General features: G+C 45.2%; 1 protein-coding gene across 1 annotated transcript in view; it reads right to left on the bottom strand.

Moving 5' to 3' along the window:
• Positions 1 to 17: 17 nt before the first annotated feature.
• The window catches only part of boc (BOC cell adhesion associated, oncogene regulated), a 23,927-nt gene continuing 7,360 nt past the window's right edge, over positions 18 to 16,584 (bottom strand). Inside the window, 18 exon segments of the mRNA XM_075452372.1 lie at positions 18 to 1,059; positions 1,245 to 1,393; positions 1,529 to 1,617; positions 1,717 to 1,928; positions 2,021 to 2,203; positions 2,350 to 2,572; positions 2,665 to 2,840; positions 3,178 to 3,387; positions 3,674 to 3,742; positions 4,192 to 4,357; positions 4,469 to 4,737; positions 4,819 to 5,091; positions 5,746 to 6,039; positions 6,682 to 6,825; positions 7,419 to 7,565; positions 10,815 to 11,087; positions 12,358 to 12,405; positions 12,408 to 12,485. Of these exon segments, the coding sequence (XP_075308487.1) occupies positions 899 to 1,059; positions 1,245 to 1,393; positions 1,529 to 1,617; positions 1,717 to 1,928; positions 2,021 to 2,203; positions 2,350 to 2,572; positions 2,665 to 2,840; positions 3,178 to 3,387; positions 3,674 to 3,742; positions 4,192 to 4,357; positions 4,469 to 4,737; positions 4,819 to 5,091; positions 5,746 to 6,039; positions 6,682 to 6,825; positions 7,419 to 7,565; positions 10,815 to 11,087; positions 12,358 to 12,405; positions 12,408 to 12,468 (3,147 nt within the window). The 5' untranslated portion in view covers positions 12,469 to 12,485 and the 3' untranslated portion in view covers positions 18 to 898.

Genomic DNA, 16,584 nt, shown 5'->3' with positions numbered 1-16,584 from the left:
ACAAATTTCATAAGCTTTTATTTACATGCAATAGTGCTCCAGCATGCGCTTTAAGGGAGTGTAGATTCAGGATCTCCTTCATTTCAATCGCAGATGTCTGTCGAAGACTAATACTTTTGCACCGACCAGTGATGGAGGAATAATACTGACACACCTGTCACAGCACCATCGCCTGGCAGTCATTTGGTAACCAGCAAATAGGTAAACAAAGAAGTGGCTGCAGTATAAAGTTCAGCTTATCGATGACTGAGTTATTTTCCAGAATCTCTCCCATTCAGTGATTTTAAAAAATAACAAACTCCAAAAGAAAATAAATAACTATACAATATATAATCTCTTGTACACTACTGAAACAATGACTTATGTTGCATACACTTGTTAATAGTTTGTTAATCATGAGCAATATAATACATTTGTGTTACTGCTATACAAAATGACAATTGTGTATTGAGAACATGGTAACGCACCAGAGGTAAAGAGCGACACAGCACCTCACAGTAACGGCATCAGACTGATTCAAATGGTCCCTTTGTTTCTGTTGTGCATAAAGCTAAGTACCTAAAGTCCAAACACGTAGGATGGAGGGATGTCTATGGGGAATGATGTGAGGAGTGGAGGGGAGGGTCTCGACGTGAAGTGCTGAACCGAGAGGAGGAGCTCCTTCTTCACATGAGGAATAACATCTCAAAACTACATCCTTCCCCTGGAAATGGAGACAGGGTTCGGCGTCGTAACTCCCTTTGTCCGAGGCGCGGTATGAATAAAGTCTTTTTCAATATGAAAATATCCTTATATACAGTATAATCAGACACTTATGTACAAAAGCATAAATATATAAATATCTGTGATACAAAAATAAATATTTTCTCTTGTGTTCCTCTGTTCATTCAACTGTCTTTTATGCATCTGTAGTGTCGACTGTCCCTGCGTCGTCAGGGGACACTTCGTTCGGGAGGATGTTCACTTCCTGTATTGTATCCTGGGATTGTGGTGTTGAGGCCATTGAAGACGATGTGGTGAAAATTCCCTCATCTTCTAGAGACAGAAGATGGAGAGATACTGAAAAGAAAAAAAAGAGACAGAGCTGGTGAGTAAATATAAGCCTGACTCTACGTCAGTCTCCACCTGAAAATAAAGAGAAACCTTCTGAACGCGTCTATACACATTTTTGTGATTTACAACAGCAAAACCTACAAGTTATCATTTGGGCTTCTGCAGCTATCAATGGAAGGATCAGCACATACTTTGGGTGATGTCCTCTGCTCCGTCTTCGCCGCAGAAGCTGCCGTCCCCTCCCACTTCCTGTGCACTGGCGAGCTGATGGGAAGACGCCAGGAGCTGAAGGGTGGAGTCCTCGGGAGAACAGCAGGTTTGGTCGTGATAATCGGGGCCACTGGGGAAAACAAGCAAAACAGATTTATGAGAGCTAAAAGATAACATTTTCAACACGAGTCGTTGAATCGTCAAAGAAAAGTAAACGGGATAATTGTGGGTTCTTTTAATTTAAGGTGTTTCCCTAAAAACATACCTGCTGGAGTAGTGGTAGACGGGCAGCTGTCCATTTGACACCATCTGTGGAAGCAGTGTGTCACACTCCATACCACAGTCCAGCTCATCCTGCAAAACACAGGCACATCTATATTATAGATTCCACAACCAAGACACCTTTTCTAGAAACTGTGGTAACTGGTAAATCCGGAGTGAACAGCGTTTTACCTGCTGCAGTCCTGGAAGGCAGTGTTTTGGGTGGTGAGCCTTGCCGTTCTGAGAGTATTCTCCGTTAGCGGGGTAAACGCCATGTGGAGCCGCCATGTGCGCGTCCAGCGGACAGTGTCCAACCAGGGCAAGTCCCTGGAGAGGAACCATTGTGTACTGGCACGAGGACACCGGGGCAGCCACGGTGGGGAAACACAAGTCTGATGTTTGCTCTGAGATAAGAATTAAAAAAAAGAAAGAGACAGATGTAGAGGCAAATAACTGAAATCCCAGAAAGACTTGAGGAGCTGTGCGGAACACTCACTTTGTTTGGCCCAAGCTCTCCAGAGGCAGAAGGGGATGAAGGTGACAATGATGAAGACAAAGGCTCCCAGGACTATCCCAACTATGAGGTAGGGGAGGTCACTCTGCCGAAGCACTAGTCTGGTGTCTTCAGGCTTCAGGCCCGGCTCTTCTGAAGGAACGGGCCGCTGGTGATTAGGACGAGCTGAAGAAAACAAAAGTGAAAAAAAAAAAAAAAAAGAAAAATGTCAACAAACTTGTGAGAGAACAGATTTTCTCTGACTACACTGCCTTTAGATGTACTTAACACCCCCCCCCCACACACACACACACACACACAAATGACCTCACCTTTTGTTTCGAGGATCACCACATTGCCGAATTCACTTTCTCCCTTCTCGTTGAAGCTTTGCATCTTGATGTCGTAAGAGGTCTCCGGCTGCAGGTCGGTGATTGAGTGCCAGTATCTGTCTCCCTCCACCACATCCTTCTTGTAGTCACTGTCATTATCACTGTCTGTCGGCCGGTAGTAGATGTAGAAACCATAGATGGGCGTGTTGTTTACGGGAGTGTACTGTGGAGGGGGAAATAAATCAGGTTACAATCACAATGAACTCAAAAAAAGACTCTCTTTAACGCTGCCATTTTTATCTCCTGGATACTCACGGTCCATTTCAGAATAACGGTGGTCTCATTGATGGCCTCATTGTAGGTGATGTAAGGTCCATCCACGGGCCGTTCGTGTGTTCTCCCACCCACAACCGTGTACGCCTTGGAAGGGGCACTGGGGGGACTGGAACCGATCACGTTTACTGCCACCACACGGAACTTGTAGGATGTACCTACAGGGCGAGTAACAAGCATTCATCATCTGTCTCTCGGGGCTTCAAATCTTATATTGACTAATGATGTTGTTTTAAGTTTTCCTTCTCAAAGCAAATGTTACGTCGATTGTGATCTAGTTATGCTTTTGATTAATGGCAGTAATCACCGAAATGGCTCTAACAACACTCATTATAGTGTATAAATTTACCGACCATGGGAATGTAATTATGCAGGGCATCATCATTTTAATTACATGGTACAACATCCGACGACTCCCCCCACCTCCAGCATGTCAGAGTAAACTACTGTGAACAACAACAACATTGTGCAGCTTGCGGGTTTTTGATGACCAACCTTTCTCCAGGTCTGTGATTTCCACTGATAGCCTCGACGGAGGAATGTTCTCCACCGCCGTCACCCAGTCCTCCCCTGCTTTCTTCACCTTTTTGTACTCCACCCGAAATGACTGGATAGGGAAGCCGCGGTTACCGCGAGGAATCCAAGTCACGTACGCCGACGTCTCCGTAGCCGTGGAGACCGTGGGCTTATCGGGAGCTTCGGGAGCTGCAGGAGGAGCAGGAGTGGTTTCAGATAAACAGCAAGGACAGGCAGCCAACAGACAACAACAGTGTAACCTTCATGTGTCACGTGGCATTCAGCACTTACTGGGAGCTCATCCTTCAGAGACAGAAATGCAAGAGAGGAGTTAGAATTGTTAGTCAGCGGCAACTGTTGAAAGCTGATACTGTGGTGCGGCATGCAGCCATGTTAATAATAGCTGAGATCATTTATATTAGTATTGTTAATCAGAGGGGGATTTGTTGTGGCCCATATGCAGGTGTGTACTTACGTGAGAGGCTTGGTGAAGGGACAGCAGGAGTTTTTGGTGGATCAATTTGCCCTCCCAGACCTTTGCGACCTGTAGAGAGAAATATGAGTACATGTAGAACTGAGGAAGTGTCCTCTGAGCCAAATAGGAGAATAAAGCCGATTGTTTTCTGTAGTTTGGTAAAAGCCCAGAGAGTTCAAAAGTGTCAAAATAATTTCTACAGCAGCTGAGCAGTTTTAAGCAAATGTTGATAAACAGAAACAAGGCAAAAGGGGCTTTTTGGCAGGGGGCTATTTTCAGTTGGGAATTAGTACAGATTTGTTGCTTTAGGTAATATACAGGACATGGATGTGGGACTGAAAATACAAGAGCCATCCTTAAAAAAAAAAAATAATCAGTATTCTATCTGGTGTAATGGTGCAGCTCATTGAAAGTGGAAATAAGGAAGCTTGTAGGTTGAGTTCATGGCGGGTTTCTGTCTTTGCAAAGGGTTTCTTGTCTGACATTTGCTCAAGCTGTGACTAATGCCTGTGTCGTACCTTTGCCAGTTCTGAAAGTCATCATAGCGGGTTGTCCAAGTCCCGCACAGTTCTTGGCAGCCATCTCTACTTCATATAGGCTGTCTGGTTGCAGCTTGGCCAGAGTCAGCTTATGGAGAGAACCCGAGATGCTCCTGGAGGTCCAATCAGCCAGAGGTTCTCCCTCCTTTGAAGGAAAATTGGGTAAGTTACTTACACTCAAAGTGTACATCTTTGAAAAAAGTTTTTTTTTTTAAAAAGATGTAATTTAGTTTACACAACAAGCTCCTCGTAGTACCTTTCGGTATTTGATCATATATTCCAGCACAGGGGCTCCTCGCTCATGCCGGGGCCTCCAGGTGAGTTCATAGTAGTCAGCCTTGCCTGTGCGTGGCTGACTCAGGATGATGGGGGCTTCTGCAGGCAATACCTGCCCTGGCAGTTCAGAGCAGTCTAGAGGCAACATGGCACCAGTGGCCCCAGGCCTTACAGGAGGCTGCTCTCTCAGCACCTTGTCTGGGCTGAGCGGGCGATAGATGGAGGGCAGCCGTCCCCGAGAGGAAATCCCTGTAAAAGAACACATTATCACATCTGAAGGCTGCCAAATAACAGAATGTAACCTGACAAATCACAAAGCTGCACTCTTACCGGTTGATACCGTGATGAGGCGAGCGGAAGCTTGCGAGCTTCCGACTCCGTTCTCTGCCATGCACTGGTACAGGCCCTCATCCTGAGGGCCTACGTTGGAGACGCGCAGTCCCCGCGGGGAGAGGCGGTGGCGGGGAGACGGGGCAAGTGGCTGGGCGTTGTGGAGCCACATCACAGACGGGGTGGGTTTACCGCGCACCTGGCAGGTGAAGCGCACCGTCTCGCCATACACAACCTCTTGCTGCTGTAGCTCCACGGTCACCTGAGGAGGCTCTGCGGGAGACGGGGGAGAAGCGGAGTGAGATTCTTCATGCTAATGTTTGTACAGTAGATGTGCTTGTACTAATAACTGTGTGGAGCTGATGATCATCCAAGTTAGTAATAAGTTTCAGGCAAGTCAGTTCAGCTTTAAAAATGCATTTAAGTAAAAAAAACAATCAAGCGAGTGTGTCTGTAGGATATATATTTGGGGGGAGGGGGGGTTTGTAGAGCCAGGCAGGCCAGCTAGTTGATGGTTGGCTGCTTGTGAATAGGGGAGAAAGACAGAGCTCATTACAGCTACACCAGCACTCTGACTTTAATTAGAGCCAGCTGCAGAGAGACAAGCCAACAACACGTGCATGCACGCACACACAGGCAAAAATCCCTGTAAAAACAGTCATCCATAGCCCAGACATATTCAATCAAGTGCTGGTATAGAACAGAGAGCTCTGTCTCCACCCTCCATGCTTCTGCACACATACGGACTCCTGTCTTCCAACTCCGCCTAACAGGAGTCATTCTCAAAGCCACGACACAGACAAAACTCTACTTATAAATGCACCTCATGGAGTCAATGGACAAAACCTTTACTACGATAAGGCCTTTAGAGGATTTTACATTTAACAAACTAATTCAAGCCTTAATAAACAACTCCGCTTTGCTTACCAAACACTTGCACCTCATAGAGGACCGTGGCCGAGCTAGCCGAGCCGATGCCGTTGTCCGCTCTGCAGATGTAACTGCCCGAGTCTCCCTCGTCCACTGCGTCTATAAGCAGGTTGCTAAGCAGGAAGCGTGTATTGTTATGGAAGCGCAGGTCATGCCCATCCTTTGCCCACGTGACCTGCGGCGTGGGGATGCCGCTGGCCACACACTCCAGTACCAGCCGCTGACCTTTTGTCACCATGATGGAACGGGTAGCCGGCGGGTAAATGATCCGAGCTGCCTCCGACGTGGAGCCTGACAGAGATGACAGTCAGGATATGAATGATGATGCAGCTGCATGCCTGTTCAATCAATCAATCAATCAATTATACTTTATTAATCCCCGAGGGGAAATTCCATTACTTATGTTGTCGTCATAAATAAATCCAGATGGCCAAGAAGCTAAATCAAAATGCAAGATCCTCACACTTTCATCTAAGATTTTGATCGGAGATGAAAGTGTGAAGATGCAAAAGCATGAATTGTGCATGTCAGCGTGTGTGACTAAATGTGTGCTGGCAAGAAAAAAAAAAAATCATGAAAGGTCAAAATAAAGTGTATGCGAGACACATGTGTAACAGCTGCAAACTGCCAGATTAGGTCTTCAGATTCAGCTTTTTTTCCCTTTTTAAGCAGACTTATCATAATGATAGAATCATGTTTCACTGAACTGAATTTAACTATATAACACGATAAAATAGTGCTTGTCGAAAGGGAAATCAAATTGCTGTAGTGTAAATTTAAAAAAAAACTTATCAGAATAAAAGTAGTTTGAAAAAAAAAAAAGGAAAGAACAATTAGAGAGCTGGGATAATCATGCATTTCATCCATAAGCACAGAGAGTCCTTGTAAAAGGCTTGCTCTGTCTTAGCCTCGGTGTAAAAGATAAAGACTCACGACGAATGCGCAGACGATCGGTGGATGTTGAAGTTTTGATCTCCTGAGTGACGGGGTTGTAAGCCGCACACTTGTAGGGTCCCTCATCATCCCGCGTGGCATTGGCTATCTGCAGGTTTCCCGATGGCATGATGAGGTAGTTCCCTGAAGGAAAGAAGGCACGTTGGAGTGAGAGGAATCTGACAAACAAGTCATTAAACCTTCGGTAGAATCAGGTGTTTGGTTTAAAGCTTGAAAGATATCGAAGGAAATACATTAGGAAATTCAGGGATACGAACGAGACAAAAATCAAACTCATATTCGTGAGACACTGTAACATGAACCCGACGTACCATTCCAAAAAAATATCTGGAATGCCAGCAGAGGCCACAGAGTGGCGCCCTTGAGTATGACCCAGAACAGTCAGCCAGTGCTCCTCAATGTGGTATTCATTTCCTCACAGATAAGCAGTAGATATCAGTACCTACAGCTCCCAGGCATCATCAGCGTACACAAACCACTAGAGCTTTTCTTCTCCTCCAAGCAACTTAGAAGTAAATAGTTTGAAAAATAAACAACTGAATTCCCATGTTTCAACATTCTCCAGATAACAGCCTTATCGCCGGCTTTATGAAGAGTCAGATAGCAGGATTATAGCATTCCGGTAAATTACGAAGATAGTACGGGAATTAAGAGGGAAGTTGGGTGAGACTGAGCATCATGGGAGATCACAGTGGACTGAAGCAGCAGCAAGGTACCTTTGGACGTTTCCAGCCATTCCTGCTTGAAACTGTAGCGGACCTGAGCCTTGGGCTGACTCTCGGGGACGTGACATTCAATAACAGCCGTGTTGCCTTCGTCGACTTCGATCTCCTGCTGGTCATCAGGCTCGAAGTCCCGCAGCTCTGAAAAAACACACGGGCGAGGGAAAAGTCAGCTCCGTCACATAACTGCAACACAGCTCACCAGTCTTTCATCAGCTTAATACGCTGTGTAAATCACATCTAACTGCACATGTATACAGTCCGTCCTCGGCTTCAGAAGTAGAAAACCACAATATTCTGAGCAATAATAACTGTGCTGTTTCCATGGAGTGTCTCTCACATCAGCCTTCCTCTGCTGTGTTGCAACCACATTCCCATCCCTAAAGTTCCCTCTTTAGTCATTTCTTTCCCAGTACTTAGCACGATCCACTCAAAGTTACAGGAATTTTATAAAAGCTGGCTCGACTTTTTTTCACTTTGAGCAATTGCATTTCAAAAGCCTAAATATGGTGTTAGTTACACTCAAGTAGGTGTCATTAATCCCGTCAAACATCATACCAGGACTGGATCTGGTTCAAAGTCTGTGGGAAAAGAGGGAGTAGGATTACTGGGGCCATGTGCTGTCCCGCAGACACACAGTCTGTACAGCATAGACGCTCATCTGACCCCTGACCTCCTAAAACCCCTGCCTGAGCAGTCAGGAGGCCTGACCACGGGGTCAAAGGTGAGAGTGCTCCATCCGATAGGGTTTCAGGAAAAGATATTCGGTTTGGGTTTGAGAGGAAGCAGCAAAACTCTGCTCTTAAGAGGCCGGGAACAAAAAAAAAAAAAAAAACACAACCCATAAGAGTCTTGGCAGGGGAGGTGCTGCCATTCTATAAATTTAAAGTTGAGGAAAACTGAAATGAGTACACGAGAGAGAAAAAGAAAAAATAGGAACACACAGTGGGAGGAAAGTAACAACTGGAGAAATTTGTCACGAAAGGAGTCCAACAGTGAAATGAAAGATAAATAAAACTTCTCTAGGAACGTAATTAAACGTCTACCAGTCTTTGTTGATTTATTCATAACAAACACAGGCTCTCCATTCTTTCCAGAGGTGCTATAACTGGTCTGTTTTTCTTGGACCAGAAACTCACTGTGGCAAAAAAAGAAAAAAGACCAAGCTTCTGGTATATACAGTCAGCTGATCAGACATTGTATACAGCTCTAATTCAATGAGCAAAGTTCAGCAAAGGCCACGATATCTACAAATAGGGACATCAGAGTGATTTACTCAAAGCACAGAACAAACACATCCACAGCAGGCAGCTGATTAATTCACCATGCACGCCGGAGCTGTCCTCCAGCCTGCATCTGGAGGAGCTTTAATGGGAGAAATGGGGGAGATCAGGGTCTATACACACACACACACACACACACACACACACACACACAGACACAACATGACTCCATCTCAGACTCTGTCAGCTTTTATTCTGAGAGATGAGAATCCCAGCCAAGACATGTCAGGCTTTAGTGGTGTGTGTGCGTGTTGAGTGGAGAGAGACTATGTGGCGCTCCATTTGCTAAATCAATCAGGTGCTGTTTTTTCAGACAGCAGCCTCCCCCTCGTATCTACCCATCCTACCATCCTCCTCTTGTCTGTTACTCCCAAATTCCTCCATTTACACCTTTTAACTCCCCGTCACACACACATACACACTCACAGCTCCACTGCCCCGCATTTTTCATGGGAACAACCCCACCAGGGTGCCTCTCAGGTGTGTGCATGATGTTTTTGTGAGAGCATCCTGCATGGATGGAGGATTGATTGCATGCATAAAGTGAAGCGGACCTCCCGCACCAGAGCTGCTCGGCAGGGCCCACTTAAATATTTCGAGAGAGACAGTGCATCCATCATCTTAATGTGCAGCAGCGGGATGCCTGCTTGTGTGCCTCTCTGAATTATAACGTGTTTGTGCAACGTATTGTGCGTTCACGTTGTGGAGATACATGGGCGGGGGATTGTCAGCGCAAGAATTCAAGCGGGGAGCTTTTTAACTTGTGCCAAAAAAAATTGCAGATACTTCAGAGTCAGATAGTGTGGAGGCCTGGGATCAACCTACCCTGATCACAAGAAACATGTGCGTACAACTAAGAAGGCTCCCAAGGAAAGGCAAGCACGTACACACTCCCCATGGAGTAATACCTTGAGCAATTTGGGGGTGGCTAAGGAGAAATTGTTATTAAATTAGAGATGGGTTTTTTGTAGGGGCGGGGCAACTACTCTGGCTGCACATATGGTTATCTCAGCACGATTCTGCCACTATTGGCGCTATCAATGACTTTTAATATCTTTAAACTTGCTCTGTACCAAAGAGAGGAAAAAACATGAGAGGGGAAGATGTCAAAAGAGGAGGGAAAGTAAGGGATAATGAAAGGACGCAAAGGGAGAGAAAGTGACAGGGCGAAGAGTGAAAACTGTGAAAAGAATCGTGCGTGAGTGTGAGGTTACGGAGGGCTTCAAGGAGACAGAATGTGACATCACGTCTCATCTTGTGTCAGAATCTTGTCTCGACTGGCCTAAAACACCTTCAGCTTCTCCAGTTAAAGCTGCCTCATACATCAATCACATCCCTACATGTAAAACAATACTGTTAACAGCTGCCTTTTTCCACCTAATGGTGTGTTCTGCTGTTGCCTACACCCATATCCTCTGTCCACCCCCTCACGCAAACACACAACACTCTTATCTGCCCCTCAGCCCTCTACCCAATAATGGGGCCGTAATTTCTGGCAAGCCCTGCTGTCAGGCCCTGTGGAGAGGAATGTGGTGTTGTGGGGAGCAAAGGGGCCAATGGAGGCAGGGGGCCCCCATGCTTAGCCTCGGTCCTCTCCTTCCCAACTCAGTCTGGCCCCCGGCCCATGGGTCCCCTCCATTCCTAAAGCTCGAGTTTCACAATTTCAGGCCCCCTCTCAGTCCCATGATGCATATCAAATATAACACCACACCAGTGAAGCACTAAAAACATCAGCATCAGGAGTCATTTATTTAAACTCTATTAGCTGAATGTGATGTTGCATAAAAGCAGCTGATTTGTCTGAGGACACAAAATGAGTTGCATTGCTCGTCTGTGATGTGCAACAGACCGTTAAGAGTCAAAGCTTTAGCTGATTTGTGTCCTTTGAATGATGAGATTCCGCCTGGCCACAATGAGTGGAAAAGTACAAGGTTTACAATGTTGTGTTGGTAGAGATTTTAAGCAAACAAATACCACCCCCTTCACTGTTTTTGTTCTACTGGGAGAAAATTAAGTCAAAGATGTTCTTTGGATACTCTAACAAACCAAAAAGGGGGCCTGTGTGTTTGTGTTTATTTGTCACAGCACTGTGTGGGTGGATACTCACTGGCAGCGGTGACGTTAGCAGGCACACTGGCTAGGGCGCCGGCGCTGGTGCTGGCCACACACTGGTATCTGCCCAGAGTTAGGTTGGAGAGAGAAGTGATGGACAGGCTGCTGGGCCCCACTACTACACCCACATCTCCGTTCATCAACTGCTCGCCATTGAGACGCCAGCTGACTTTGGCCGAGGCGGGTCGGGCACTGCAGCGCAAGGTGACGCTGCCTCCCAACTTCTGCACCACGGACAACGGCTCCTCAGTGAACACTGGCACCTCATCTGGAGAAAAGATAATACAAAGCACTAAGACCCAAACTGGAATATGGTGACAGTCTTTTACTGTAGAAATCAGCTCACAAAGACACGAATACGTGTCAAACTGCACGTGGCTCCCACATTATAGATGATAGCTGGGATATCAAAAACCAATCACTGATAATTCACCTATGATAATACTGTGAGTGATTTTGTTTAATCGAACAGTGTGTTGATGGCAGATGTTAGGTGTTGCATTTTCAATACATAAGGTTGAATTTGTGCTCTCTATTAGGTTTAAGTGCCGTAAGACTGCAGTTATATATAGTCTCTCCTCCTCCTTACACTTGTACCATTATATTCTACGGATACTGCAATAATATCATAATCATGCAGTAAAAAGATTAAAATAACAATCAGATTTATGTGGCAGTCTTACCACTACCTAAGAATTTATTCAGATATATGCAACTATTGACAAATTTTCAATTAACTGGCATCATTATATAAATCATTAGAGCGCACATTTATGCCATTAAATGTCTGATTTTTCTACATCCAGAAGCTTTCAGGTTTCTACAGTCTAAACCAAAGAAAAGCAGTAAATTCTCACTTAACAAACTAGCGCCTGTTTTCCATATGTAGCTTTAAAGATCCCAAACCAACTGGCGGATCCAGGATGGGCTAATTTTGGTTACACCAATACAGTCTGTTTGGTTCATCAAAGTGACTTAAAAAGTTGATTAATATGGCTGGATTCAATCATTGGAAGTGATTGCACACTGCAGTGGTCGCTGACGAGCATACATGCTGTGTAATGATGCTGGAAACCATGACCAGCAGCTTCATGATTGGAGAACTGAGTAAACAGAAGGCGTAAACACCCCCCAAACAAGGCTGTGAGGATTTAGGATGATTCACAATAAAGGCAAAGCGGCAAAGTAGTGTCACAAATGTTGGGCTGATATCCTGGAGCTGTTTGCACCTCACAGATATGTTGCTGAAATTTGTTCAAGAAATCCACGATACAGTCGGTTACCAGCTATCAAACAAATTTCTTTTAATTAGCAAACTGATTTGAGGGAAAATAATCGCAGTTCTAAACACAAGGCGACTTTTCATTTTCAGTTTATGCATGCTGGCAGTTGCCGCCTATCCACACAGCTCTCTTCTCCCGTTTTTCTGCCAGCTGCCATTTGACTCCCTATGTTGGAAGTGACAATACGGGGTATAGAAAATTAGCAGAGAAAGGACAAATATGTGGAGGAGCCGCTGTTTTACAACCTCTACTCACCAGTGGTTGAAGCGTTACCCTGCAGGCAGCACAGGAGTACTGCACCAGAGCATACAACACTGGAGCTCTTCTCTTTTTCATCCAAGGAGACCAGCCTCGCTTTCCAGACATCTTCCATACACTGCCCCCTGAAAAACACAATTGCAGATGGTTAGAGGGTCATTTACATAATTGGCGCACCCAAAACAAACAGCATAAGCAATGTTGCTCTGACTGACTTAAATAAACGCACATAAGAGTCGCACCAACGACAAAAGCACCAAAAGTCCACTTTGAAACTTTGGATTTATACATGCACCACTGTCTGCGAAAAATCGAACTTGTGTACACACAAACAAGCAGCCAATAACACAACCCAGGTGAGGCGGTGCACTCTGCAGTACCCTCAGCAGCAAATCTCCAGACACAAATAAAGCCTTTCTTTTCTCTCAGCCCCCATCTCACCGCTGACCCCATCCCCTCCGCCTGCGCCCGCACCCTTCAAGCCAGCGCTCAAAGGGGCGCCCTCATTCTGCGGGCCGTAACCTGACCCCCCAGCCTTCCCGCTCAGGTGTAACCGATACAGGTAGAGGGACTAAGAGGAGGAAGGAGGGAGGAAGGGGGAGGGAGAGAAGACGAGAAGGGGAAAAAAAAAAAAAACACAGGGTGCATTCAAGAGTTGGGACAAAGAGCAACTAATGAGAGGCGGGGGGGGGGGGGGGGGGGGTGTATATATCACAGCAGTGAGAAGTGTGTTTAAGATGGAGGAAAGGAGTGCTCTTTTAAACCTCAGAGCAGCATGTATTGGGAGGAAAATGGAGAAGACTATGGTAATGGTCAGTCTATTAACAGTTAATGCAGAGAGGGGAGCTTTTCTCTCCCTTGTCGCTTACTGCCAAGTTTCCTGAATTCTTTCCTGTCAGGTTAAACTAACAACTTCCCGTCAGGATGAGGAGGGTGGTCCTGCAAAACTGAACCTCTTTCTCCCACTCGCTCACTCACAGACACTACATGTCACTGAACATACTCAACTGTCCTGCATAAACTGTCCTGTAAAGTGGGAGCAGAGCACAAATTTCACATACATATTTACCCCGCTCCTAATACGGCAGGAGGGATGATTAATGGAGCTCAGTCACACTCACACGGGGGGGGGGCAAAGCAGGACAGAAAGAGAATGGAAACTCTTACAGCGCACCTTCATCATCTAATGGAAGCAGTAAAAATGTTTAGTTGCCTGGCACATTTATTGAAAATGAGTAGGCTAATGGAAAAACAGCTGTTGATGTCTGCAACTGCTAAACTAGACCACACATTGCTCTGCTGCATCTTAATAGCATATTATACAAGTGTAAACATTTCTGATTTGTTGAATTCTGAGAATATTAACAGAGGAAAAGCGGTACGGCATTCACACGAAAACTTTATGTTGGGCAAAACCTATGAGGTAAAAAAGAAAAGGGATGGAAAAAGTATTAAAAAAATTTTTTTTAAATGCACAACAAAAAATAAAAATAGTTTGCTTGAGGTTGTTTTTGCCTCGACTTCATGCACATTACAGGGAAACAGAAACAAGTTTGCAAAGCATGTCTGACTGAGGTCTGACTTACCAGCTGCTTCTGCTTTGTGCCGGCAAACAACAAACTTATGTAACTGGCCGGTGGCTTTCCCGATATAATATAATATCCCAGATATTCCCAAAGATTAAAATAATTCAGGAGAAAAGTTCTCTCTGTTCCTACTGGAGGGTTCGGGACAACTACTTCATCTACTGAATAACACCCACACTAGCCATGTAGGCTACACTGGTAATGTAGCCTATACCACCGTACTGTTGTGACACTTCACAAACTAATTCATTTGTTAATACCAGTAAATGGACACGTGTCTGACTCACATTTCTTTCTTTTTTAAATTAGCTTTAGATTAACTTCGCTTGTGAATGGAAGTAAGGAAGAACGTCGGTAGGTTGCTAGCTTTCAAGATGTTATTGACTGGAGTGAAGGAGATTTTTTTTAATAGCAAAATGCCAGAAGCAGAGGAGGGAGCAGACTGCCACTTAATCGTTATTAGGCAGGTTTTTACTGGCAGTATATCCTGTGAGTCAAACCTACACAACCTACACAACCTGCAAGCACAAAGCAACACTTATTCACTTTAAGTCACGGTTCTGGCTAACCTTTAGTTCTGCTTTTGGTATTTGGGGGTAAATAGCGTTTCTTTATGCTCCGATGTCCTCGTTGTTTATTTTATTTCTAATATGATCTTTGGATATTTTCTTTCCTAGAAAGAAATAAACTAAGCTAAAGCTAACAGCTCAAAGCATTCCCAAAGGTCCTAAAGCTAGTTTCACAATCTTGCTGCTGGATTGTTACACAGACCGTGCCAACACGAACTGAAAAACTGTGACATCCCTAGGCAGAGCCTCGTAGACACGTACAGTTTGATTGACCCCCTCATCCTCACAGAGTGGCCCATCGGTAGTTGGGTTGACTCTGTAAACAAACAGCAAGCTACTGTGGGTCCAGAAGCCAGCAGAGCTGAAAGCCTGTGGCTTCTGTGGCTGCTCGCTGTATGGACACAACCCAGGACAGCTGCCCATAAAAGACACATACATGTATATTGAGCACCTGTCCCCAACTGTGAGAGTCACAAGCTGTAAACCACACCAGTCAGTCAACCAACTGGACGCACAGCAGGACATGCTACACAGCCATGCAGCCTCTTACCTGTACAGCTGTCTACAAAATGAAGCTACACAAGAGAAGGGGCAGAGGCAGAGATAGTGCTTTGTTGTAGCACTGGTATGAGCGGGCCCCTTGTACATCATCACTCCCTTAAAAACAGCCGTACTCCTCTGAGCCTGTCTGTCTGATTCATTAGTCAGCTGGGTCCTGTGTTTGCTTAGTGGATACCCTGCCTCAAGATGAAAAGTTGGCCTGACATCTATGTCCAACTTTTTCCATCCATTCCTCCAGGAGAAGTCACAGACATAGAGGGAGAAGAGCCTCCTACGCATCAGCGAGACTGATAAAAAACAGAGCACAGACGCAGACAGCTTCCCCGAATTAGAGCCCAGCGCATGTGTGTGTGTGTGTGTGTGTGTGTGTGCGCGTGTTGGTGAGAATATGCGCCTGTAACCATTTAGTTGTAGCCTCACCATCAGGAACGCTGATGAATGGCAAACAGTTTTACGATATACTGTGTTTTTGTATAAACTGTCTAAAAATCAGAAGTCTGCCACTTCCCGGGCAGAAGTATGAGTAGAGTAGAAGAATTGTTTCTGTGATTGTGTTGAGGAGTTGAGACGTTGATAGAATCTGCCTAGCATAGACTCAACTCTTAAGACTCTTAAAAAAAAAAAGCAAAAAAAAATTACAGGGCAGCAGGTTTTACTCTACTCTGACGTCAATCGTGAATCTTTGACTCAAATATTCAAGCGAGTTTAAATTAGCTATCAGTAGTGAAAAAGTTCCCCTGCCCCTGTGACACGTTGCAGCATATGACAGATGCTGCGTTCTCATTTATTAGACATACAAAAACATAAATAAAAAGAACAAAATCTATTCATGTAGAAAGGGGTTTGGGCATCAGTGTTTGACTTTTGGTGAGTCAGCTGTGGTCCATGGAAGATTGCCAGATTTTGTCAGGTTTTTTTTTTTTTTTGCATGTGTGTATTTGGGGCACATTTGGGCCGACCGGTGAGCATGCGCAGCCACTTGTACTTTGGCAAAACACAGGCCGAGCTCGGCCCAGACTTCATTCATGCCAAACTTTGATTTTTTTTTTTTTTTTTTCCCCAGCTCGCCGGATTTGAGCCATTATGTGACCAAACATTTTGTCTCCCTGAGTGAATTCGATGAGCTCGTGCCTCCTTATAGCACGCCCTTTACAGGACTGTGTTCAAAGGCTGTGACATTTTAATGGTCATCACGGAGGGACCTGAATGCGTCTTGGCTTGCTTTTGCATGTGAAAACATGCGCCTTAGTCCAGCCTAAAGAACTTAAAGACTTGTTAGGAATAACCTGTACCTTGACCTGCACACAACTCTAAAGACCTTAAAACAGCTCTGAATACAGGTGTCTGAGGGCACGTCCTCGTGGGATATCTCGTTGGGGGGGGGGGGGGTATCTCGTGTAGAGGACTGGACGAAAGAACAGCTAACAGACAGTATTACGCCGTGTTGGTGGTGTGCAGGCATGCATCGTGAGTGTAGGTATGTGAATGTCTTATATGTTGCTGTGTGA

The sequence above is a fragment of the Odontesthes bonariensis genome, chromosome 20, assembly GCF_027942865.1.
Source record: "Odontesthes bonariensis isolate fOdoBon6 chromosome 20, fOdoBon6.hap1, whole genome shotgun sequence".
Lineage (NCBI taxonomy): Eukaryota > Metazoa > Chordata > Actinopteri > Atheriniformes > Atherinopsidae > Odontesthes > Odontesthes bonariensis.
This window is presented reverse-complemented; position numbering and strand designations above follow the sequence as displayed.